This window comes from Eretmochelys imbricata, chromosome 2 (assembly GCF_965152235.1).
Source record: "Eretmochelys imbricata isolate rEreImb1 chromosome 2, rEreImb1.hap1, whole genome shotgun sequence".
Taxonomy (NCBI): domain Eukaryota; kingdom Metazoa; phylum Chordata; order Testudines; family Cheloniidae; genus Eretmochelys; species Eretmochelys imbricata.
The window spans coordinates 247,448,073-247,475,768 of NC_135573.1; the positions used below are offsets into that span (position 1 = coordinate 247,448,073).

Genomic DNA, 27,696 nt, shown 5'->3' on the forward strand with positions numbered 1-27,696 from the left:
AGAGTGTGGTGACTGGTTAGAGAAATTCATGTAACTCAGCCAATCACAGTTTAACAAAAGTTTTTATGTGCAAAGGACAGCAATCTTCTTGTATGTTAAACCACCAGTACGCTTTGTACATCTGTGATAACGCCTGTTTTATATTCAAATGAACAAATAAAAGCTTTTATTTTTGTTGCTCTGAAAATAGCAGTTTCTTAATTAGTCATCTAAAAATGAGGTTTCCTAATCCACATGGGTTCTTTGGAAGAATACTGATAGCTATATTGTAATTTTATTTTGTTTACCTCTCTTGTTGCATAATTTATTAGTAAGATCATTATACTTTTAACAATGTTTAAATACTGGTGTGAGCATTTATTGCTAAAGGACTTTCATATGGCAACAAATGTTTTATGTGAAATGTTTTTTTTAATTCTTTTTAATATATTTAAATATACTGTTCACATTTTTGCTGAAAGTGTAAAGATTATTGTAAGCTTGGTAACATTTTGTGAGAAGCAATAACAAGCATTAGTACTGTAAAACTCCTCAAATTTGTCACATCACTTTTGTTGCAAGAAATTGCTACTAGCATATTTCAAAAAAGTTACTGCTAAGTTATTCCTCTAGGTGTTTTAAATCTTTTCTTGAGCTCTCTGAAACAGTGTGAAAATATAGTACATGGGTAACTGGTACAAATCAACTATCTAAGGACAGAACCTTTAAATAGCTCACAAATGTTTTGGATTATCTCACTGTAGCATTGAGAACAACAATGTCGCTATTATGTCAGTTGGTCCTCTCAAAGAATTCAATGGTTTGGAAGCTTCCCTACTCATGCCCAATAGTTTCTGGCTTTTGGAAATCAGTTGCTAGTTCCTGTATTCAGACAGGAACCTCCTAAGTCCCTCACCTACTCCCTGTCTTCAAGATTTGACTTTGGATGGATGAAGCGTTCCAGTCAGCATTTGTTTAGGAGCCTAAGTGAAAAGTTGAGTGGGTTAAATCCAGTTCTTAATGGATAAGTGTTTATGAATGGGAACCCTGGAAGTAGTTTCAAAAGGCAGACGTGACCATCCATAGGAGTGAATTTCTCCAGTTTAAGGTTGAGGCAGAGTTGGGGAACTTGCACTGGAATGGGAAGTTTTGGTATAGAAAGTTGCACTGTCACCAGCCATACTATAACTATTGTGTAGATAAAGTGCTTCATTTTCCAAGGTTTGTCCAGCCACTACATTCTCAGGACTAGCACATCAGCACCGTTTCAAGATACTTCTCGGAAGGACAGCCTCATGCAATTGAGTCTTATTTATGTCAGGATCCAGTGGACAGCAGCTCTCCAGTCTTGCCCAGAATACTCTTATCAATTCATTTACATGCATTTTTTGTGGCACTCACCCTCGTATTCTAATGTTTCATTACAAATCAACCCTACTTCACTGTAGCGCAATATAATGCATGGCGCTACCTAAAAAAGGGTCATGAACAGTGGCTACATCTTCATTGCATTCTAGGGTGGCAAGGTTTCTTAAAAGATATGGTTCTATTGTGTACTGGGTTTTATGCGCTCTGAAACACAAAGTCCTTGCCCCAGAGAGCTGACACTACAAATACAAAAAAAGCAAAACAGTTGTGAAGAAGCATAATATACGCTTTACCACATAATAGTCTAAATCCAAAAGGGTGAAGTTACTTTCTTTAATGTCATGCTTTGGTGAATTTGCAGGGAGAGGCGTTGTGGAAGGAAGTGTCCTGAGGAGGGAGTTGAAGGAAGAAACAGTAGGTGGAGGGAAAGGGAAGGAATTCCAAGTGTAAGTGGCAGCATGGGGAAAGGTTCAAAGATGTCTGGGAGATAGAAAAGCGAGGATGGTTGTAAAGGCAAAAGAGAGTAATGCTCCTGTATAGACTTGATGTCAGAAACTGCTACCTCACTGAAGTTGAGAGGAAGCCAATAGAGGGGATTGAAGAAAGGAATGCCAAGGCTGGAGAGACAAGAGGAGGATGGTTTTAGCAGTATTATTTTGTATAGCTAGGTTTGACAGAATGCAATTATTTTTATAACTTTGACAGAAAATAATGGTGTTTATTTTTAATTTTTTCTATTTTTAATCTATTTAAATTCTCACAGTTTTGGGAAATTATGGGGGAGGTCACACGATTATTTATTGACAGTACATGTTAATATTCCGAAAGTTAAAGCTTTGTGTAACTATTAAAACACAAATTTTCAACATCCCATGGTAAAATATACATAGTAAATAGCCTTAAACTCTAACATTGCTCATAGCATTGTTCTTACTTTGCCTATCTATAAACGTTGATTATTATTAATGGAAATAATTTTTGGTAGGTTTCTGTGCATGATGAAATCAACATTTATTGACATTTACTGATACTCCTGGGGGAATTGTACACCACTGTGCATGTGTAAAATTCATATCCCCCACAGTTTTTTTTCCTCCGCAGAAAATAGATTCTTGCACAGCAGCGCTGCAGTTACACCTTTTGCCCACCTGAGGCTGCTGTGACACCAGGAGACAGGGCAGCTGGCTCATAGGCTGGAGCAGCCAGCCACGGAGAGGTCAGAGGGAGGGGTCAGAGGCTGTGTTCCTCACAGCAACATGCCCACAGGGCCAGGTCAGGAGGCATGGAATAGGGGAGGGACCTACAGAGTATGGCACACTGGGCTGCTGTGGGTGGGGGTGCGAGTCACATAGACTGGAGTTCATGAAGGGCTAGTGAGGGGGACAGACTGGGGACAGTGAGGGGGACAGGAGCTAGTGCGGTGACAGCATTGAGATAGGAGCTGAATGGGAGTGTGGGGGTACACGGGCATGGGGGCAGGAGGGGAAAGCTGGCTGAATGGGGACACAGGGACACATGGGGACAGGGGGTTCAGGGACACTTGGGGGGAGGTGGTTGCAGGGACACATGGGGATGGGGTAGCTATGCCTGACTGAATCGGAGAGGCTAGTGGTCAGCCAGGATGTGCATGGGGGAGTCTCCCCAACTCCCAAACAATCCCTTCCCCCCCCCCCCGCCAAAAAAACCTATTCCATACTTCTCCCACCCACATCTAACAACCCTCCAGGTTCACTTCCAGGCTTCTGCCCAGCAATTACTTCCCTCTTCCTCAGTTCCTCTGTTACCCCTGACTCCCCCAAGCCTTTACACTGCTTCTGAGGAGGGCAGGAAATATGTTTCTGTACTGTAGTTGAAATAATTATTATTCAAAGTTCTGTATTAATATGCCTATTATTTATCAAAAAAACATTTCCTGGATCTTTTTTGTGTCAGGAGGTTCAGACATACTTGTTGATAGGTATTTTGAAATAAATTACCAAGATAACTGAAATTGGCATTATTCTGACAAATAAAATATGCAGAATTTTGCAGAATTTTAAAATATTATGTGAGGTATTTTTTATCTTTTGGCACAGAATTCCCCCAGGAGTATACTGATAAAATATCTTCTCCTTCCAAGCCTGTGTATAGAATGAGGTGGAGAAAAATGAGGCAAAGCCAAAGACAAGGATATTGCAACAGTGAAGGTGAAACCAGTATCAAGTGGTAGAAAAAGGCAAAATTACCAATGCACCTAAGTTATGCACCTACATTTATATTTAGCCATCTAAACAATGTGTCCTTCACGTCCAATGAATTTTGGGTGTTCACTAGCTCAGAAAGGCAAGCCAATTATTTAGGCACCCAAATATAGGTTTGGGTGCTTACTTGAGATTGAGTTTGGCCAACCGGTTTTGAGGTTGAAACAAAACTGAAATGATATAATGTAGAGGTTTTACAAAGGCAATGATGGGCAGTGGGAGATTAGAAACAGCCTAGCTAATAAACCTTGGAGGTTGCAAAAGTGCATGAGAGGGAAGGTTGATGGAATGTGACACACCTGGAGAGAGTTTGGAAGGGAGAGAAGGGAGTTTGTTTTTCAGGAGATTGGAATTGGCAGTTGGATGTAATGTTAGACCTGTGCAAGATGAAATGCATAATAGCGGTGGGGAGGGCCAGGCTGGAGAAAGAGACATTTGGCAACCTTTTGCATAAAAAAAATAAGGGGACCTGAAGCCATTACCATTAGGAAACACCTAGGGTTGCCACCTCTCCAGAATTCTCCTGGAGTCTCCAGGAATTAAAGATTAATCTTTAATTAAACTAATGGCATGTGATGAAACCTCCAGGAATACGTCCAACCAAAACTGGCAACTCTATTAACACCTAAGAGTAGTCAGGAACAGGAGACTGAAGAGAGCTGATTTGGGTCGGGGAAGAAGATGTAAAGATAGAGTAGTGATGGGGAGTGATTGGAGAAGTCAGAGAGCACATACATGAGCCTAAGGAGGAGGGGTAATTGACAGTCAAAAGCAGCAGCTGCAGGCAAAAGGAGAAGAATAACGTTTCTATTCGACTCAGCCAGGAGGAGGTCATGGAGAAGACTCTGTGGAATGAAGGGAACAGAAATGAGCTTGCGGGGGCTCTAAGAGTCAGGGGAGAGGAAATAAGAAATTAAACTTCTTCAGGTGATTGTCCCTTTGTGTAGTGAGCTCCATGCTCCCAGGACCAGAGATTTTTCCCTGTGTCCATATGGGCCGCACATGTCCCCCACACTCTCCTTGTGCTCCGCACTGAAGGAATGACGGGCAGCCCCACCATCTTAGTTCTGTCTCCCCTCACACAGTCTAGGATGGAGCTATAGCATTTGTGCTGACCTCCAGCTTCTCACTGTGAACATTGCTATACACACACCCACACACAACTCCTAGGGTTGTGGAGGCTTAGGCCAAGGATGCCCACCTTCAGAAATTACTGCGAAAGTCACACACTTTTCCCAGTTATGGACATCCATGTGTGCACCTATCTGCACTGCCTGTGGGAAGCTCATGTCCCTTCCAGGCGCAGTATCTGCAGTTTGTGCCCACATAGGAGGAAACAGGACAGGGAGTTTCTGCTATGTAAAATCCTTGGGGCACGTAGAACCTCCCACTGGGAAGGTAGGGGTGGCTCTTCGTCTTTGGTCCCAGGCAGCTCTAAAACCTCAATTCTCCCTTTGAGTCCAAAAGACTCTGGTGAGCAGAGACTGGACAAATGGGGAAGAGAGCCATAAGCACTTGTGCAAGAACAAGAGGGAAGGTTCCCTGTCTGAGGCCTCTCAAAAGAAGCAGAAGTCCTTGTCCCGTTCTGAGTTATCATGAGCTTTGTGCTCCACCGTGGGCCTGGCCAGTACTGAGCAGAGCCAGACCAGGATTTCTCTGAAGGGCAAAACTGCAGCATCCTCCAGTACTGGGATCGCTTCTTTGGCACCAAAACCCTCATTTATATTGCCAGATCTGGTACTCTCATCTTCAGTGGCCGAAGCTGTGGAGATTTTCACAGCAACTCCAGCTTGCTTTCCTGCTGCTCCCAGAACTGGAGTTTCTACGCCCCTTGACCGTAGGCCTCAGTTGATATCATTGCACTTCTCTCTGTCCCTAGGGTTATCAACTGTCCCGGTTTCGCCGGGAGTCTCCCGGAATCGGTCTCTATCTCCCGGAGGCTACTAAAGCCAAACTGGGAGATTTGGGCCACTAAAAGTCTGGTGGCACAGTGGGGCTAAGGCAGGCTCCCTGCCTGCCCTGGCCCCGCGCTGCTCCCAGAAGCGGCCGGCCCATCCCTGTGGCCCCTGGGAGGGTAAGGGGTCTCCATGCACTGCCCTTGACTCCACAGCTCCCCTTGGCCAGGAACTATGACCAATGTGGGCTGCAGGAGCGTGGAGCAGTACAATTCAACTCTCCACTTGTTACACAGATGTGTCCCCCCCAGGTTGGGGAGCACACAAGGAAGACTAGGTTCCCTAGGGAATGTCCTCCCCCTCCCTATCCCCGGAGTCTCTGCTTTACATTGTGTTGGAGCTAAGGGCAATCTGATTAGTCTGAAAACAATTATTTTTTGCTCCTGTGGCCAATCAATCCAGGTGTTTTCAGGCAACTGATGGCAGTCTGTTATATTGACAGTAAGGACCAGCACACGCTTCACAGAAGCCATCACCATTTTGAACTGGTGCATATTACCCTAAACCACAACCACCCATCCACCTTCCAGGGATCCACAACACCCTGGCAGATTCTCTAAGGAGACAGTTCTCCACAGAACATGAGTGTGAGCTATGTGACCTGAGAATCTTGGAGGTATTTTGAGTGCGGGGCTTCCCATCCACAGACCTCTTCATGTCCAATATGAACAAGTACAAGGAGTTCTGCTTCAGCAGGGGGTACATGATGAGCTTTTCATACAATGGTCAGGAGCCTTGCAGTACATGTTCCCTCCCCCAATTTCCTTTTTAAATCAAGTATTGCAAAAAAAAAATCGGACAGAACAAGGTACAAATCATCCTTCTAGCACCAGGTAACACCTGACAATGCTGATCCCCAGTGCATCTGCAGCTATCCATCCGGCCTCCTCTCTGCTTTGTCCTGCCACATCAGCTACTAACCCAGGGTACATGAGTGCAATTTATCCTCTACCAGATACCTGCTCTGCTTTTCCCCCCCACAGTCACAGCCTGCTCCGTGAAGGACATGATTTAAGCCTTCTCGCAAGTGCCAAAACCTGTACCAGCCTGGGACTTGAACCTTATTTAATAATCTCTTAGTAAGTCTCCGGTCAAGTCCCTGGCTTCCTGCTCTCTATTACATCTTTCTATGAAGGTACCATTTTTTCATCGTTATCAAGTCAGTCAGAAGAGTTGGGGAGCTGGAGGTGCTCATGGCTGACTGCCCCCCTGCCCCATCCAGTTTTCTGTAAGGACAAGGTATCACTGAGGCTGCAACCTAAGTCACGCTCCTAAAGTGGTGTCAGACTTTCACATCAAACAGTGTATCCAGCTACTTGTGGTTTACTCTAAAACTCACTAGAGCAGGGAAGAGGTGGTGTGGCACTCACTGAACTTGTGTAGGGCACTTTCCTTCTATTGTCAAAGAACAAAATAATTTCAAAAGTCCCCTAGACTTTTTATCTAATTTGTGGAACATATGAAAGGAGAGGCCCTGAGGCTATGAAAATCAATCTCAGAGTGCAACAAGAATCGATGTTTTTCTAAAAGATACCCTCTAGGAATTATTTTGGGGAAGTTCTGTGGCCTGTGTTAGGCAGGGAGTCTCACTAGATGATCACAATTGTCCCTTCTGGCTTTAGAATCTAAGAATCCTACTCTGCTATGAGTTGAACAATAGATCCCTTGAGGGCATTATAAGAACTCACTCAACTGCAGCAAGAACTCACTCAACTGCAGCTGACATCTGCAGAGCAGCAACTTAGAGTTCTGTACACACTTTCACTAGACAATATGTACAGCTGCAAGCAACTGCTTCTGATGCCTCTGGAAGGAGGAGCGTTGTACCATAGGACTCCAGGTAGCCACGTCCATATGGAAACACTACTTGTGAGTTTCCTGATGTGCAGGAGGGGTTGCTCGCCTTGCAATAACTTGAATTCTTCAAGATGTGCTGTTCCTGGATGTGGTGCACTGCCCACCCTTCTTCCGCATTGCGTGGCTTCCCATACTGGGACACTAGTGGTGGAGAAGACACGCAGATAGAAGCAATCTGGCAGACCCTTTTCATTCCCTCAGGGTGGAGCATGAGGAGAGCTGGGGCTCACGTGAAGCCCACACAGACTGATAGGGAAAAATCTCCAGTCTTGGGTGCATCTACAACCTGAAGTGCACATGGGAAGCACACATCTCAAAGAGCCCATGGTGACCAGTGTAGTCTTTCCATAACAACCACCATGAGTGCCTGTTCCAGGCTCATTCAAGACCTTGGGTGCTGCCGCCATCCTGGCATTTTTTTTCATAGGTTTGGCTCAAGATCCTTTAGGCTTTTCCCAAACACAGGCAGTGGGATGTTTATAATGCCATTGCTGCCACATGACAGGGTGTGTCTGTCAATTTGTGCCCAGCTCATGTGTGCTCAGACACCAAGCTGCGCAATGTCTCCACGTACATCCACTTTGTGTGTAACAACAAATGACGCACAACCTGAATGTACTTCAATAACAAACCTAGGGCCAAATATATAGGGGGACCTTTATCATCAATGGAGATGGTACCCAGGGCCTTTTACATCAAACATATCAGACCAACCCACTCAATGAAAAGCATAAATCTGTCCGTAGAGGTGGTACAAACAAACCAATGGTTTTGATTTTTTTTTTCTTTTTTGTTGAAAATTGAAATTTTTTTCAAATCAGTTCAATTGTTGGTGGTGGGGGAGAAAACAGGAAGAAATTGTCATCCATTGCTATAATTTTTTTACTTTGGCTGCTGAAAAATTATATTCCGTCTCTTTTCTGCATGGAGAGACAGAACCAGAGTAGGCTTGAAACTGCAGTTCTAATCTGCAATAAAGTGATTATTTAGAACGGATCAAAAATTCTTGCATTTTGAACTGATTCAAGGGACAAATTTTTCATGAAAATGTTGGTGAACATTTTCCACATTTTCTTCAACTGGCTTTAGTGCCTAGATAGCAAGGGTGCCGCCTTACTCGAGAGGTTTTTTTCTCTCTGTGTATCATTTCTGCTTACTTTACTCACTCAAATCAGCATCTAGCTTTACTGTGCTAGCAAAGTAACACACCTAGGGGAGAAGGAGCTGGCCTCTGTTCCAGGTTGTTGCTAAATCAACTGTTCCAAATGCAATACCTTTGTTAGTGATGATTCCTGAGCCAGCGAGCGAGCAGCTTGAGATTCAGGTTCTAGCCTGAGTCTGCCAGGCTGGCCAACATCTTCTTACTAAAACTGAATTGATCTTTAGCTAGAATCTTTCAGACAAAATAAACATGGATCCAACTGTGCCACTTTTCAAGTTCTCATTCCGGGTAAACCTGCACCTCAGAAAGTCAGCCTCCTCTAAAAATTAACTAGCCCCAGATTTGGCTTTAGTGCTGAATGTGGATTCACTTTAACCTCAGGGACAGCAATTTTCTCAGAGATCAGGGCCCTTAAGGAGACCTGTGTGCTACTAGCTGTTGTAAATACTTAGGTAGCTCATCACCATAGCTTCTGAGTGCCTTCCACTCTTCCGTGTAGTTCTCCTCACAACACCCTCATGATGAAGGGCAGTACTATTGTCCCCATTGTAAAGACAGGGAACTGAGGCCCACAGCCTCAAAGGTATTTAGACATCTGACTCCTATTGCAACACCATTTAAAATCAATGGGAGCTAGGTATCTAAATACCTCTTAGAACAGGGGTGGGCAAACTTTTTGGCCTGAGGGCCACATCTGGGTGGGGAAATTGCATGCAGGGCCATGAATGTAGGGCTGGGGCAGGGCGGTTGCGGTGCGGGAGGGAGTGCGGGGTGTACGAGGGGGCTCAGGGCAGGGGTTGGGGTGCAGGAAGGGGCTCAGGGCACAGGTGCAGGCAGGGTACAGCAGGGGGCTCAGGGCAGGGAGTTGGGGTGCGGGAAGGGTTCAGGGTGCGGGCTCCAGCCCAGTGCCACTTACCTGGAGCGGCTCTGGGGTGGCAGCAGTGTACAGCAGGGCTAAGGTGGGCTCCCTGCCTGCCCTGGCCCCGCGCTGCTCCCGGAAGTGGCTGGCACCACATCCCTACGGCCCCTGGGGGAGGGCGAGCAGAGGGTTCTGCGCACTGCTCTCACCTGTGGGTACCTCTACTGAAGCTCCCATTGGCCGGGCTTCCCCATTCCCAAGAGCAGTGCACGGAGCCCTCTGCCTCCCCTCCTCCCAGGGGCCGCAGGGACTGGTGATGGCTGCTTCTGGGAGCATCGTGAGTCCCGCGATGCCCTGGGGGTGACAATCCCACAGGCCAGATCCAAAGCCCGTGGGCCGTAGTTTGCCCACCCCATCTTAGAATCTGAGCCTAAGGGATTTGCCCAAAGTCACATGGGAAGTCTGTGGCAGAGCAGGAAATTGAGTTGAATACATCTGCATTCTAGGCTAGTGCCCTAACCTCTGGACCAGCCTTCCTCTGCTCACTTAGTAAACACACTCAAACAGTGACTTAGTCTCAGACAACCTTGTCTTTTTCTTCAGGAGACGGGGCGGGGGGAGGCTGGAGAGAAATGCAAATCAACTTCGGATACTGAGGATAAAGCCCCTGCTTAAACATCACTTCAGGACAAAAGTCTCTTAAACAAAGGCCCTTAGACAATCTTCACCTGCCCCTCATTCATGGCCTTGCAGAAAATAAGTGCTCCTGTTGCTGAACAATGGTGCCTCTGGAAAATCAAATGAGCTGAGCTGTGGCTTAGGGGTTTGCTAAATTCAGAGCAAAAAAGATAAAGTAAGGTCAGAGCTACACGTGTGTTATGGTTCCTGGGTCCAAGTCTGCAACTCTTACTCATAGGCATAGTCCTTATGTAGACAAGTAGCCCAACTGGTACTGTTCACATGGAGTGAGGTTTGCAGAACTGGGTCCAGTAACAGGGTTCAAATACTAATGAGAACCACCCAGGTCTTTCACGATTACTGTCCCTAAACAGATTCTCAGACTGCGCAGAGACTATCATGGCGGCTCTTTTTTGCTGTTTGAAGTTCAGGCCAATATTGACCTGGTGGGGCCTTGTCTAAAATAGCTTTGATAAAGGCTTTGTGGCTCTGCAGGGATAGGGCACACTCATTCTACAATCATTCCTAAGTGCCACACAACTAGCTGCTTTCCACCGTCTGATAGGAAGCGAGTCAAAACAGCCCTCCGTCTCCAAGACTGAAACACCTACTTTGAGGTCAGCATTCCCTGCTGCTAGTTTGTCTGATTCCTGTTAGATTCAAGGACTTCCACAGTTTGGCTTTTCAATCACTCACTGAGCTGGAGAACAAGTTTGTCTCTGTGTGAGACCATGGATCTGAGTGTGTCAAATATTGGTCTCAATATCTTTCTTTTTAAAAGGCAACTATTTAAAGGACAAATGTTGGGTGAAAGTGTGGACACAGCTTTGAGTGATTCTGTCAAGGGGTGAAAAGCCTGAAAATACATGTCCTGCTCATGACAGCAGGGACCAGACAATTAAATCAGGTGAGGAATCATGGCTTTGAACAGGCTGCTGCCAAAGAGGCTCATAATAAATGTATTGTCTTTCTAAATCTGGTTTCTTAAATTTGGGCTCAGTACATAAAATTCAGCCCACAGGAGCCTTCTGCTAAAAAAACCAAAACAAAAGCGTCTTCCCCCTTCAGTTCTGTGTCTCGAAGAAAGCTGTAAAAATATGGCTGGAGCTCTCAGAAAAAGCTATGACAGCTCTTCTCATGCTCTAACTGCTGCTATATACGCACCCACTGCTTCCAGAGCAATTATGCTTTGACAGTGTTTTAAAAGGAGACTGGGCACAAAGGGAATGAAGAAGCATTTGATTAGATTTCTCTTGCAATTAGTTTTTTTGTGGTGATGCATCATTGATGTCACTCTTCTGTCTGTAAAAATGAGAAGAGCACTTGTGATTTCACTTCGCAGTTGGGTTCAGTCCGTCCCTTCAGAAAGCAGCAAATATTCAGAGAGGGATTAGATGCAACCTTAGCTAATTTTAATGAGAAAAATACAAATAGGGTTTGACCACTAATGGCAGTCATGATGACAGTCATTTGAACAATCCTGTTTTATAGCTTCTGCACTCGCTAAATGAATTAGAGTAAAATTCCAACTCTGCCTCTTTACCCTTTTCAGTTTTTCCACTGATGATTTTATTTTTATATATATATATGTGTGTGTGTAGGTATATATGACTTTGTTCCATTCTTGACTGGAAGGGGCAGCCAGCCTTCTACTACAAGATTATTCTGTGTTTGGGAAGAGGAATGTAATCTGACTGTATTTCCTTTTCCATTTAATTTTTACCAAAGGAACGGATGCCAGCCGTGGGCAGTGAGTAGAGTTGAGGGTCATAGGGAACGGTAATGTTGACAGTCTTCGCAGTATGGGTAAGTATTGCTTGTCAGTAAGACACCAACATATGCAGAGGTGCCCCCTTCTCCATTGGGCAGTCAGGGCCATGTGGAGGACACAGCTGGCAGGTATACTCTATGACAAGGAGCACTACAGGTTTTGTAGCAGTAGGACACCATGTGTGGTGGGTTCATAGGTGGAGGTGGGAGTTACAGCGTTTAAGGCCGAGTTCCCCAATAGCTCTTTAAAGCACAGAGTGTTAAACATAACTAGATGTTTAATAGCCCAACAGTTTGGAAAAGGAGGCTCTTACATAAACACAAGCCGAAACTTAAAAGATGCCTAGAAAAAGACAAGGAAATAACAATTCATGTGTGCATATATGTTGTCACAAAAAATATCTTGGTACATTGTTGAGCGCTCCATAGCATCCCAGTTCAGACCCTCTGACCGTGCACTCTCCATGCGCAGCTTTTAGCTTACTCAGCACTGCTTTTTCCCTGTCTGGCCTCCCCTCATAGCTCTCTTCTCATGCAGAACTTTCCCTGTTAGCTCACTCCTACTGCAGAACTTGCCCCACAGAGGCATGCCTACTAGCTTTGTCTGACTAGGTACCTGAGTGTCCCGCACAGCTCTTGCTGTCTAGCTAAGGGTGTTCCCTATTTACCTGCTATGCTAGTGTCCTCTCAGTACATAACTGTCAATTAGTTTCTCTGCTCATGTTCCCATGACATGTTTGTATTGTTTGCAGCCTCCCATGACCTGCCAGGTGCCTTCCATAAGTGAGGTGGGAAACAGCCAGCAACATAGTCCCTCCTAGCTACACAGGCCAAGCCTCCCTCGTGACAAATCCCCCACCCCAAAGTAAAATTCTTTGTGTGTGGGGGGGAAATCCCCCCAAATTTTCAAGACGAGAGCAAAATGATGCAATCAGACCTGGTGCGCTCCTATTGTTTGCCATACAGGTTGGTCAGGCAACTGCATATATTCAATTTTGTTGCGTCCCAATGAGTGTCAAGGCCCTTCACCCAAAGGTGTTACTCAGTTATAATCTGGGGTAGGGCAACATCTGTAAATCCTTGAATGTGCATGTTTCTTGGGGAGTGGACAAAGGTATTTCCTATTACTGAATCTTGTGTGTGCTGCCCTCTTAAGAACACGGTTTAGCTGTATGAAAAGAGTTTAGAGCAAAAGGTTAACACCCTTTCTGAAAGTGATCTGTGGGCATTAATGAGAACAGAGCTGTACCGAGTCTGAGGTTTAAATATAAATGTTGTGGTAGTTCTTTGCCAAGTCACAAGGTGAGTGAAACTGTCATGCCTTTAGGTCAGATTTCCCCCTTGTTTCTTATGTATTGGCATAGAAGGCTTTTCTATTTAGCTCCCTAGATGATTAATTGTGGCATTAGAGGTTGCTGGGAGCTAGTGCATAACCAAGAAATATTTTTTTTTGGTAGCTTTTCTTGCTCCATAAAATGGTGGTAGTTTAACCTGTAGGTAGCTGCATGCCTCTCTTCTGACTTGTGAAGAAATAGAAAGCAGCGCTATCAATTGTCTCCCCATCAGCAGAGCAATTAATACAACTGAGAGCAAATTGCAACACTCAGGAAGCCTGTTTCCATTTCTGTAAGGGTGGGAGCTGGTGCACCTTCTTAGGCCCCAGCTGAGCGGGCTACGGTTTGCAATGGACAGAACACGGAAAATGTAACCCTTATGTACATATTGTCGTCTCCAGATTGGCTATGAGGCCAACTTACAATTCTCCTCTCACTTGAGCGTTCACTGGGGAATGATACTCGTTCCTCTTCATAATTGTTGTTAACAAGGTGGTGTAATGAACTAGCTTTTCTTTTTGTGTGCGTGTCCAAACAACTGATTGGTGCTGAACAGACTTGGAACTGCCTGTCTGGTTGTGTTATATGTCTCATGCTGCTGCTTACAGCAAAAAAAGATTGTATCCCCATAGCTGCTGTGAAGTCAGTGACTATGGTGTGCAGCACAGTAACAGCTGTGAAGTCCTAGGCATCCAAAAATGTGTTATATTGGTATTAAGGTGAGCTGTGAATTCTTGGGAACCCAGATGGCCAAGGATGAACTTCGCTTATTTGAGCGTGTATAATAATCTGGTTACTGTAGATGCATACTCCTGCCCTCTATTGGATGGTATCAGAATGGCTCTGTCTGTGAGGCACTGCTTAGTGAATACAGACATGCTTGATCCCTACACGGGTCTCTACATGCCCAAGCAGCGACTCTCCCCTGCTGGAGTCTCTCTCTACAGCAAGGGATGACTCCCAGCAGCAGAGAAAGGCTCTGGTAGGGGGCAGACCACAGAGAAAGGCTAGAGCTGCCCTCACCTTTTCCCAGTGCCTCCCCAGCCAGAGCCCATTGCTGACATGTGTGGCTACACACTGCAGTCTGGACACAGCCTGATTTTCACTGTGACATGTAGCTACACCCACCCTCCATGCCACTGACAGGTGTGCAGCGTAGATACAGCTTAAAAATAGCTGTGCGCACATTGTGTCTCCAGCTCTCAACCCCAGGTGGTCTGGCGGGAGCCTGAGCTCCAGCCGAGCCACAATGGCCACATTGTTTCAGCCCACTAGCTGAAGCCCTCCTCGTGCAAGTCTGTCTACCTGGCCTGAGAGCTGCAGTGTAGACATAAGCGAGAGGCCGTCATGTGCATCAGCGTGACTGCTGTTAAGCCTGAGCTGGGCGTGGATTTGTTACGGCATTGCTATGCTCACCTGTTGGTAAATGTTTTTTACTCCTAAGGCCTTGCCTACAGAAGGCTGGCAATGTACTGCGTGCCAAGGTCGCTAACCCATCAGACCTTCCTTTGTTTGTGTGTGCTCACACTGTGGAAGCTGCACCACTGTAAGGCAGCATATATTTTTGCCTTTAGTCCACACTGTGCTGGGCTACATCAATTGTGGCATATTGCCATATTGGGCAGGCAACCCAGAGTTTCTGGCACTGCTCCCAGCATTCTGGATGATGATCATGCTGGCTTGTGGGATACCTCCAGGAGACCTGGGGAATTGTGGAAGGAGTGGGTCAAGTTCCTGTCACTTCCCAGGGTGTGCCCCACCCCTCACCTGATGACAGTGCTCTTTCCACACTGATCTCTGAGCAACGTGGAGACTCATTTGGCAACAGCAAGTGTGACAATGAGGAGGCAGTGTCACATGACTACTAGAGGGAGCCAAAATTCTCAGCTGCATTATTTTTCAGACTGTATATAGCAGGTGAACTGCAAACCCAGATATACTACACATGGTATATGCAAAAAGAAAAGGAGTACTTGTGGCACCTTAGAGACTAACCAATTTATTTGAGCATAAGCTTTCGTGAGCTACAGCTCACTTCATCGGATGCATACTGTGGAAAATACAGAAGATGTTTTTATACACACAGACCATGAAAAAATGGGTGTTTATCACTACAAAAGGTTTTCTCTCCCCCACCCCACTCTCCTGCTGGTAATAGCTTATCTAAAGTGATCACTCTCCTTACAATGTGTATGATAATCAAGGTGGGCCATTTCCAGCACAGATCCAGGTTTTCTCCCCCCCTTCCCCCCCAAAAACCCCCCCACTCTCCTGTTGGTAATAGCTTATCTTATCACTTTAGATAAGCTATTACCAACAGGAGAGTGGTTTTTGGGAGGTGGGGGTGGGGAGAAAACCTGGATCTGTGCTGGAAATGGCCCACCTTGATTATCATACACATTGTAAGGACAGTGATCACTTTAGATAAGCTATTACCAGCAGGAGAGTGGGGTGGGGGGAAAGAAAACCTTTTGTAGTGATAAACACCCATTTTTTCATGGTCTGTGTGTATAAAAACATCTTCTGTATTTTCCACAGTATGCATCCGATGAAGTGAGCTGTAGCTCAAGAAAGCTTATGCTCAAATAAATTGGTTAGTCTCTAAGGTGCCACAAGTACTCCTTTTCTTTTTGCGAATACAGACTAACACAGCTGTTACTCTGAAACCTACACATGGTATAGTAACCCAGTTGGCAACAAAGGGTGCATTGCCTTTTAATATCCCTTAATTAATAGCTTTACCTTTCTACCTGAAATTTACATGCTCAGCTGTTTGTAAATGTTTACTCCTAAAGCCTTGTCTACATTAGAAAAGTGTGTCAAAAAGCTGAGCCTCTGGGCCATTGGCTTTGTTAATATACATATACATTGCATTCTGCTGTAACAGACCTCCCCCAGGAACCAATAAAGCAGTTCATAGAAACAGTTTCACATGGTATCATCTGTATATGGAATTCTAGTTTATTTTTAGGAACATCTGTGAGGCCAATTCTGTTCTCCCAGCAGCTTTACACTAATTTGATTGACTTCAACAGAGTTACTCCTGATTTGCATGAGTTGGAAAGCAGAATCAGGCCCATATTTCTTGTAAGTAAACATATACCTGTCTAGCCCTTTTAAAAGGGACTGATGTCTCATCAAGTCCTTGGATGTAAAGGGTAGGAAATGTTTTCAGTTGCTTCTGTAGTATTTGACTTTTTTTTTTTTAATAAGAAAAGTCTCAGCAAAGCACACCCTGTTTTTAATTCACTTTTGTTTGTAATTCCTTTAACATTCTTCACATATTTTGCCAACAACTTAAAGAAACTTTGAGATTGCTGTAGTCCTGATGGTGTGCAAAACCTAGCAATGGTAGAAGAGTCCAAGATAATTCCTTATTCGTTCTGTTTCTGTCTCTAATTTCAAGCACTTCACATTCTAAGATTGTTAATGGAGAGTTAGAGCTTAAAACTAGTCTTGAGCCTATAGTCTTCTAGAAATGGATTTGATTAGTTTAAAATGTAAGTATTTTTCAAGCTTTTAGTGGTTCAAAGTAGTTGGGTTTTTCAACAGACACTTTAACCTTAAACTTCCTCCATGAAAAAACAGTGGAAACATTACACTTGTCACAGCACGGGTAGAACTTTTCCACTTAACTTCCTTAATGGAAAACAATACAGGAAGAGTGTTTCTGGGTTTTATACTCACCCTTTAATTTGATTTACTAAGGCAGTTGGAAAGCATATGTATAGCTCACATATGTGCACTCACTCAATGTAGCTAAAATTGTCCGAGTAGCACATAACTACCAGTAGCAAATCCCAAACATATTTCATATAGACAGGTTTCAGAGTAGCAGCCGTGTTAGTCTGTATTCGCAAAAAGAAAAGGAGTACTTGTGGCACCTTAGAGACTAACCAATTTATTTGAGCATAAGCTTTTGTGAGCTACAGCTCACTTCATCGGATGCATTCAGTGGAAAGTGTAGAAGATCTTTTTATGTACACACAAAGCATGAAAAAATACTTCCTCCCACCCTACTCTCCCGCTGCTAATAGCTTATCTAAAGTGATCACTCTCCTTACAATGTGAATGATAATCAAGTTGGGCCATGTCCAGCACAAATCCAGGTTTTCTCACCCAGCAGGAGAGTTGTGGGGTGGGGGGTGGGGGTGTGTGTGTGTGTGTGTGTGTGTGTGTGTGTGTGAAAACCTGGATTTGTGCTGGAAATGGCGAGTGATCACTTTAGATAAGCTATTAGCAGCAGAAGACTGAGGTGGGAGGAGGTATTTTTTCATGCTTTGTGTGTATATAAAAAGATCTTCTACACTTTCCGCAGTATGCATCCGATGAAGTGAGCTGTAGCTCACGAAAGCTCATGCTCAAATAAATTGGTTAGTCTCTAAGGTGCCACAAGTACTCCTTTTCATATTTCATATACTCAGTCATCTAGGAAAAGCAAACAAGCCAAGAGCTGTGCCTCTTACACCACTTAAAGGAAGCAGGAGGCAAAATGACAATTTTTGGGCAGGACGGGTTGGGTGGACTGGTTTTGGAGGGGCTCAGCTAAATGGAAAGAGAAGGGAGGGTGAGGTGGACAGGACACAGAGAAGGCACAAGTGCGGAGTGAAGCAGAGGTGATGGGACTGTGAGGGAAGGAGAAGTTTAGAGCAAACAGCCAATCAGCCCAGGGCAGAGAACAGCAGGGACTATTGTCACTGGAACATCCAGGGGTTCCTGGGGTGGCTGCGTCTGCTCTTAAGGGCTAGACTTTGGCTGGCTCCCTTCTGCAGTTGGCCCCGCCAAAGGCCACATGGCTGGGATGTCGGGGGTGGGGGGAATAGGACACACCACCTAGATCTTACTGCCCTTCCATGCTGGGGAAAAGGGTACTCACAGGGGTGGGCAATGGTTTGGGAATCCCTGACAGCACAGCTCCCATGAGGAGACACCAGACAGGACATAGGAGGCACAAAGTCTCAGTGTGGATATTTTGTGTCCCTAGTGCAGCCCTGAGAATGCAAAGGTGCCTGCAGGGGCTGGGTGTGGGGGCTCAAGCCTCACTTTCCTGACAGGGCCCTGTCTCTTCAATGGAGAAATGGAAAGTGTGAATGCCAGCAGGGACCCTCACAGCGTTCCTGGTGCATGGGGGGTGGGTGGGTGGGTGGGGGATATGTCACCTTACAACATGATCAGGTCCAAATTGGAGAGTCCATATCAATCTGCTGGGACAGGCTGCTCCCGGGTGTTAACAGCACCAATAACAGACTAGGGAGAAAGGAGGTCCTGGCCTGTCAGAAAAGCAGCTGCAGCATCCCAAGCTTCCCTCAGTCTCTCAAACAGCAGGGACAGCAGCTGGGAACCTCCCCTCCTGTCATCCCAAGTAGGAGCTGTGGCAGTGGCAAAAGTCCCTCCCAGTCCCAGTGCTGCTGGAAGCGACAGTTGCTGTCCCCACACCCCATGAGCCTGTGCAGTTTGGCCTCCCACCTCTAACAAGGGGAGTAGCAGAGGCAATAAAACCCCTTGTTTCGGACTGAGCTTGAGAAGTTTATAGAGGGGATCGTAGGAGGAGGTTGCTTATGGCAGCATATGACCCACTGGTGACTGCTATTAATGAATATCTCCAACAGCCGGAGATGGGACACCAGATGGAGAGGGCACTGAATTATTACAGCGAATTTGTTCCCAGGTGGGTCTGATGGTCATATTTGGGATTGGGATGGAATGTTCCACCATCTCAGGCTTGAAGAGCTTTGGGGTTTTTTCACTTTCCTCTGCAGCATGACCATGGGGCATTTGCTGGTTTGAATAAAGTAAATGGTGAATTCTCTGTAACTTGAAGTCTTTAACTCAAGCTTAGAGGACTTCTTCAGTAACTCAGCCAGAAGTTTTGGACCTACCTCAGGCAGGGGTGGGTGAAGTTCTGTGGTCCATGATGTGTGGCAGGTCAGCCAAGATGCTCATGATCCCATCCCAAAAACACACACACCAAAACAATCCAGAGACAGTGTGTAACATTGTACTGCATTAGGAAGGACCCACCTGCACGCTGGGGTGAGACCCAACAAACCAGAGTGGGGAGCCCCCCCAGGACAGGAGCAGTTGTGGATTGAGCTCACTCTCCAACACCTTCTCTTAATGGCCTCCCACCCCTGGGGCAGGACCCATTCCCTGCCTGGGGCCTCCCTTCTCTTGGGGTAGGGAAGTTGGGGGTCCCCAATTGCTATTGTGCACTGGGTCCCACTGAGGATTAATCCCATAAAGGATTATGGGAATTTTAGAAATGTGTAAACCATTTTATTCCTGGGCTAGACTGTTCCAAGTTGTAATTCCTTGATATAGCCTTGGATGCAGTAAAAGTTATATGGGTAGGTGCAAATTTTGTTTTATTGCATTCAAACAAACGTGTGTGACTCGCTCTTAGAGAGAAGGATACGGTCAGATCTTTAGCTCATTTAGTTGCCTATGAGCCATGGCTCTGCAAAACAGTTTGTGAACCATGTACCTCTACTGTGTTAATAAGTAGTGTCCCAGCTTATATGAAATGGGACTACTTGAGCATGCAAACTTAGTGTTTATTTCCCATCTGCATCAGAAAGTAAAACTTGACCACGTGACGATGGCAATGACCAATGAGTCAAAGAATAGTAAATATGGCAGGCGACCAGCTTGGCTTAATGGTGAAATCCTAGCGGATCTTAAACATAAAAAAGAAGCTTACAAGAAGTGTAAGGTTGGACATATGACCAGGGAAGAGTATAAAAATATTGCTCGGGCATGTAGGAATGATATCAGGAGGGCCAAATCGCACCTGGAGCTGCAGCTAGTGAGAGATGTCAAGAGTAACAAGAAGGGTTTCTTCAGGTATGTTGGCAACAAGAAGAAAGCCAAGGAAAGTGTGGGCCCCTTACTGAATGAGGGAGGCAACCTAGTGACAGAGGATGTGGAAAAAGCTAATGTACTCAATGCTTTTTTTGCCTCTGTCTTCACTAACAAGGTCAGCTCCCAGACTGCTGCGCTGGGCATCACAAAATGGGGAAGAGATGGCCAGCCCTCTGTGGAGATAGAGGTGGTTAGGGACTATTTAGAAAAGCTGGACGTGCACAAGTCCATGGGGCCGGACGAGTTGCATCCGAGAGTGCTGAAGGAATTGGCGGCTGTGATTGCAGAGCCATTGGCCATTATCTTTGAAAACTCGTGGCGAACCGGGGAAGTCCCGGATGACTGGAAAAAGGCTAATGTAGTGCCAATCTTTAAAAAAGGGAAGAAGGAGGATCCTGGGAACTACAGGCCAGTCAGCCTCACCTCAGTCCCTGGAAAAATCATGGAGCAGGTCCTCAAAGAATCAATCTTGAAGTACTTGCATGAGAGGAAAGTGATCAGGAACAGCCAGCATGGATTCACCAAGGGAAGGTCATGCCTGACTAATCTAATCGCCTTTTATGATGAGATTACTGGTTCTGTGGATGAAGGGAAAGCAGTGGATGTATTGTTTCTTGACTTTAGCAAAGCTTTTGACACGGTCTCCCACAGTATTCTTGTCAGCAAGTTAAGGAAGTATGGGCTGGATGAATGCACTATAAGGTGGGTAGAAAGCTGGCTAGATTGTCGGGCTCAACGGGTAGTGATCAATGGCTCCATGTCTAGTTGGCAGCCGGTGTCAAGTGGAGTGCCCCAAGGGTCGGTCCTGGGGCCGGTTTTGTTCAATATCTTCATAAATGATCTGGAGGATGGTGTGGATTGCACTCTCAGCAAATTTGCGGATGATACTAAACTGGGAGGAGTGGTAGATACGCTGGAGGGGAGGGATAGGATACAGAAGGACCTAGACAAATTGGAGGATTGGGCCAAAAGAAATCCGATGAGGTTCAATAAGGATAAGTGCAGGGTCCTGCACTTAGGATGGAAGAATCCAATGCACCGCTACAGACTAGGGACCGAATGGCTAGGCAGCAGTTCTGCGGAAAAGGACCTAGGGGTGACAGTGGACGAGAAGCTGGATATGAGTCAGCAGTGTGCCCTTGTTGCCAAGAAGGCCAATGGCATTTTGGGATGTATAAGTAGGGGCATAGCGAGCAGATCGAGGGACGTGATCGTTCCCCTCTATTCGACATTGGTGAGGCCTCATCTGGAGTACTGTGTCCAGTTTTGGGCCCCACACTACAAGAAGGATGTGGATAAATTGGAGAGAGTCCAGCGAAGGGCAACAAAAATGATTAGGGGTCTAGAACACATGACTTATGAGGAGAGGCTGAGGGAGCTGGGATTGTTTAGCCTGCAGAAGAGAAGAATGAGGGGGGATTTGATAGCTGCTTTCAACTACCTGAAAGGGGGTTCCAAAGAGGATGGCTCTAGACTGTTCTCAATGGTAGCAGATGACAGAACGAGGAGTAATGGTCTCAAGTTGCAGTGGGGGAGGTTTAGATTGGATATTAGGAAAAACTTTTTCACTAAGAGGGTGGTGAAACACTGGAATGCGTTACCTAGGGAGGTGGTAGAATCTCCTTCCTTAGAGGTTTTTAAGGTCAGGCTTGACAAAGCCCTGGCTGGGATGATTTAACTGGGAATTGGTCCTGCTTCGAGCAGGGGGTTGGACTAGATGACCTTCAGGGGTCCCTTCCAACCCTGAGATTCCATGATTCTATGATTCAAGACATGTGAACACAGCCAAGGTGAACTGATTTTAAATTATCCCACCAATTTTCCCATTGTTTGTCGGGCTTTGGTAGTGGGCATTGGCAGGAACAAAACACTCACCTGACTCCTCTCATGAGGTTAGCATGCCCTGATTTTTCTCGGTAGTGTGCTCAATTGCCAAACCTCTTGTCCAACGTGCAGATGTTCACAAGCCCCAGATGCCCCTCGCAGGAGGTTCATTAGCTCAACACTTTGCTGCTAGACTTCTGCTAGTCTTAGTGGCTAGTACACCACAGCACACCAACTTTAAGGAACAAATGAATAGATGGCAGGAGAGAGCACATATGCAGATGTGGCTCAATGACAGGAAACACTGAAGAGAAAGTTGCTTACAGACAGCCCCCCAACCTGAAGCAAATACTCACCAGCAAGCACACACCACACAACAAAAACACTAACCCAGGAACCTATCCTTGCAACAAAGCCCGTTGCCAACTGTATCCACATATCTATTCAGGGGACACCATCATAGGGCCTAATCACATCAGCCACACTATCAGAGGCTCGTTCACCTGCACACCTACCAATGTGATATATGCCATCATGTGCCAGGAATGCCCCTCTGCCATGTACATTGGCCAAACCTGACAGTCTCTATGTAAAAGAATAAATGGACTTAAATCAGACGTCAAGAATTATAACATTCAAAAACCAGTCGAAAGGCACTTCAATCTCTTTGGTCACTCGATTACAGACCTAAAAGTGGCAATTCTTCAAAAAAACCCTTCAAAAACAGACTCCAACGAGAGACTGCTGAATTGAAATTAATTTGCAAACTGGATACCATTAACTTAGGCTTGAATAAAGACTGGGAGTGGATGGGTCATTACACAAAGTAAAACTATTTCCCCTTGTTTATTCCCTCCTCCCCCACTGTTCCTCAGACGTTCTTGTCAACTGCTGGAAATGGCCCACCTGGATTATCACTACAAAAGGTTTTTTTTCTCTCCTGCTGGTAATAGCTCACCTTACCTGATCACTCTTGTTTCAGTGTGTATGGTAACACCCATTGTTTCATGTTCTTTGTGTCTATAAAATCTCCCCACTGTATTTTCCACTGAATGCATCCGATGAAGTGAGCTGTAGCTCACGAAAGCTTATGCTCAAATAAATTGGTTAGTCTCTAAGGTGCCACAAGTACTCCTTTTCTTTTTATAAGCCTGTGATTCCTGCCTACCCATGGCCAGTGTGTCCAGTGTTAAATTATACTCGTAACATCTTTGCTCTAAATCAGTGGTTTTCAACCTGTGATCTGTGGACCCCTGGAGGGGTGGGGGAAGGCACAGACTATATCTAAGATTTCCAAAGGGGCCCATGCCTTCACTCACATTTTTTTAGGGGTCTGCAAATGAAAAAAGGTTGAAAACCACTTGTCTAAATAATTCCTGCTCAGTATTCATCTACAAGATGGCTGTTACTATTAGTCTGTAATCTCCCGGCATTGCCTGTCACGGCTGTCTAAGTCGCATGTTAAGATGTGTTTCAAGTTTGTGACTGAACAGTAGAAAAAGTGGTTAACATATCTGAGAGATTGTTGAGGGGTAAAAAAGCAATACTTTCCTGGGGAAAAACTGTATCTGAGACAAACTTTTGAAATGAGCATGACGTGTATATAATATCTAGTAATGGCCCAGGAAAGAAGTGAGAGGTTGTTTCTCAACAGTATATTCTGGTTTCTGATATTCATTTAGCTACCAAACAATGAGGTCATAGACCCCTGGACCTCGACAGTCTGGTTACTCTGACATAACACAAAGGGTGGCAGGTAGACAAACACACACTGATGATAGAAATGACTTTGATTCAGATGCAGACCCTATCTTGCAACCTTAAACAGTGATTTTTCCAGTCACGCCTACTACAGATACCAGACAGTATTTCTATTGAATCGCAGAGAATTTTTTCATCCAAATGGAGGGATTTTCTTTGCTAATGTAGGGAGAGAGTATCCAGAAATAGCATTTCTGAAAAATCGCTATCATTATAAATCAGACCCCTGAAACCAAAAAGTGTATATTTTCTGTAAGAGGCCAGAATTAACATGGACACTTTCATAGAGCAGCGAGGTTTTTTTTTTTAAATACATTTATTAACCAATGTTAACACATTAAATGACTCTATATATTGCTAGTCAGAGCAGCTTACAAAATGCCAGAATGCATCATAGAACTGGACAGCCACAATGAATAATTACAATGTGCATAGTGGCTAAGCTCAACACTTTAATATAGCTTTATGATTTGCAGAAAAATTAATTTTTAAATCATGATTCCTAAAACAATCAATTGTAATTTTACCTAAAACTTATACAAAACCAGGCCACAATTTTTTAAACTTTTTTTTAACACACAGTTTTCACGCTGTAGTAACTTGGAAATGTGCAACCGTGTCAACAGAGACAAAAAAGCCAAAGTAACACGAATCTTACTTTCATGCAGCTATCAGTTAAATATTACATATTCTGGAATGATTTTACACCAAAAATATTTCCACAATAACTTGCTTTCATAGGGGTGGATCGAAGTTTTGGAACTCGTAAAGTAATCGAACAAGATTTATTTTTAGTTGTGATGTGTTTTACCGTCACAACACAGAGGCGACCAACGTTAATTACACAGTTATCAGGCAATAACAGTCTGTGGTAATTCAAGCTACTAACTAGTTACTATTGTTTCCAATCAACTTACCATGTAGTTTTTTTCAACATATTGGGCATTAATTGGCAGTATCAAATCAATTAACTTGTATCACCACTGTAAGTAAAAAAGATCAGGATTTCAATGGCAGTTCACAGAAGACTTAGTTATACTTTAATCTTTATACTGACCCTGACAAATCCTAAAGAAAACTTTTTTGAAAGGCTTTCCTCCTGATTCTTCCGCTTCCATCGTTCCATCATGTAATTGCTTTCAATAAATATCAAAGATCTAAATAAATATTTACAAATTATTCCTCTAACTTCTCAAAAAATAGCTAGGATGATTAATGGGCATTTGACTCAGTCTAAGACCAACCTTTAAAAGAAACTAAAATGGTGAGACACTTTAAAAGAAAAGCTGTTTAAGTAAGCTTTACACCTATTTAAAAAATTGTCTCTGAATATGGATGCAATTCATATAACTATATATAAAACAAAACAAAAAAATCATTTTTCAACTATCGATCCATTCCTATTGGTAATGCTTCTTAATCCAGACATTCCGCAAAATACAGACTTTTTACAAATCACGGCATCTTTAGTACAAGAAAATTAACATGCATTATTCTTCATTCTGAGTACAGTGATGGAGCTCATTAATAGGCAATGACCCATTACTACAAACATAACGGCTTCTGTGAAACTTAAGTGCTATTTTTCCTTTTATTATTAAGTTGCAATGGAATAGGTGACACTGGATAATAGGCTGTCAAATGACCTTGGGTTGGGGGCTTAGAGGGAGGGGGGAAGCATTAAAGATATTTTTATGCCTCGTCTATAATTCAATGTATGAATAAAGGTAGTTTTTTTGGCTTTTCTTTTTCTTGTTACAAGCACTCATGTTAGGACAAGGATGAAATGTGCAAACTTTAAAATTTAAATATTCATTTTTCTCTAAGATCCAGCTCAGCAAAAATTACCCCAGTCCCCTGTGATTTGAAACTACAAGATCAAAGCTAATATTTTGTTATAAAAGTTATATATTGAAAAGAAATAATGAAAAAAACACAACAGGGAAACGTTTAAGAAAAAATAGGCAGGACTAGCACCTGCTGTGTCAACCCTGTTCCCTAAATTCAATCATGTACCCACTGGTATAACCAATAGATAATGCCTTTAAACAGTAAAATTAAGCTGAACAAAACCAGCTCACCAAGGTTAGGAAATAAATGTTACATCAAGGTAGTATGCTTTTTTTCTGAAACAGTTCTATAGTTCTTACATTCAGATCTAACTTTTAAGTGTTCCTCTCATTAAGCTCATGTTGTTTTTCTTTTTAAATCTGTTGCTTTTAAAGATTAAAATCTCTGTAAAACCTAAAAATGTTTTAAAATGCAACAAATCCTCTATTTAAAATTATTTAAAGTAACCTGCTCCCACTGATGTTAAATTCAGTAGACTGACAAAATTTCGGAGGAGCATTAAACAGAAGGTTGAAACTACTGTGCAAAATTTCTTTACGAAAATTGTTTAAAGGCTGGTGCAAAATGGGAAGCAAATTCTAAACAATTTTGGCTTCTTGGAAACAAAAACCGCTGTGTCTGAGAATAGCAATCATCGGGGTGGTTTTCTAGGGGAGGACTAAATCTTTCATCTTTTTCTGCGACAGGTACGTTTGTGTTCAGCATGCCAGTGTTCCTGCTGACACTTGATGGAACAGTAGGAAGTATTCCAGCAGCAGTGGTACATAGCCTCCTCTTCACAGTTGTAGCACTGCAGAGAGAACAAATGGATTACTATCACTCCTAGGAGCAACCCTGACAAATGCAAATTGTTTCTCATCTGCTCGTTTGTTTTCTGTCACTTGCTTGCCTCAGTAGAGACTGTGGAGTATTCCTCTTTTAGTTAGGCAGGTGGTAGCCAAATGCAGGGGGGATTTTTCACCCCTGCTACGTAAGGACTGCTCTTTCTTTCAGCAGATCCCCTGAGGAAGACTTCGATAGTTGCAAAGTTAGCCTATACTCACACCTCATCGCCTGAATACACAGAGCTTAATTTTCCCAAAAAGTTTGGGGTACCTAAATGAAGTGGCCTCATTTTCAACGGTGCTTAGCACCCGGCAGCTCCTATTGAGAACAATGGAGACTCCATCACATCCGCCTCTCAAGAACAATGTGAGTGCGTGCTGAGCAGCTCTGAAAATCTGGCCACTTCACTACATAATGAAGTGCCGTGATCACCAGTGGTCTGCTGCTCTGTTACTCAGCTGAGGCTTCTTTACCCTGCTCTGCTTAGGCTGTGGAGGCTTTTCTTTATATGAAAAGGGAATTTCTGCTACTCAACACAGTGATAATGAATTTGATTTACACAGCAATAACTTCCAGAGTCTCAAGTTTTCCTGCCTGGGCCCTTCAAGAAGGATGAACAGGCCTTCAGAATTCAAAGGATTTGGTTCTGAAAGGTGAATATTTAAAATCTTTTGCCTTTAATTTCTTTCTACCTGAGTGTCAGGGCAGTGCTGCTTGTACTGTTTTGTTGTAGTACAACAGAGGTGCAAGCTAACAGGAAAATAACTTGTCTGACAAGGAGACTGGGACCGGATCTGTTGACAAGTCACAGTCTCTAGATTTTTATATCACCCCCATCATTATAGTATCTGAGCACTTCAAAAGCATTACATTTTAACCTCGAAGTATCCCTGTACAATAGGGAAGCACTATTACTAGGTGCTCAGTAACTTTGAAAATCAGGCCCTGGAAGTCCCAGGTTGGGCACTCCCCCAAAATGCGAGGGGACATTTGAAAATCTAGACTGAGATGTCTATTGTATGACAGGGTACGGGAGGAGGAATACAGCGCATCCTCTCCACATGCAGCCACCGAGTCAAAGAATCAGGATTTCACTTTTCATGAAACTTCCCATCTTCCTTTATGTCCCACGTGGTTACAATATAAGATGAAGGATTACTCAGGAAACAAACCCAATTGTCCTGAAGAACTACAGCTTACTAAAACAGACAGAAGAAAAAAATTTCTATTGGCTAAGCCAAAAGCCAATAACCATCACCAATAAAGGGACTGCCCAAGCTGCAACTGGAATCCCTTCCCTTTTCTTTTTATAACTCAGCTATAGACAGTTTATCTGTAGCATTTCAAATAAATATCCTCTAGAGATCCATAT

General features: G+C 44.2%; 1 protein-coding gene across 7 annotated transcripts in view; it reads right to left on the reverse strand.

Annotated features, from left to right (window-relative positions):
* Positions 1-23,945: 23,945 nt before the first annotated feature.
* ZMYND11 (zinc finger MYND-type containing 11) overlaps positions 23,946-27,696 on the reverse strand; it is a 161,242-nt gene continuing 157,491 nt past the window's right edge. For all 7 annotated transcript variants that reach the window (XM_077808348.1, XM_077808347.1, XM_077808346.1 and 4 more), the window contains one exon: positions 23,946-26,289. In XM_077808348.1, the coding sequence (XP_077664474.1) occupies positions 26,167-26,289 (123 nt within the window). In that variant the 3' untranslated portion in view covers positions 23,946-26,166. The remainder of the gene's footprint in view (positions 26,290-27,696) is intronic.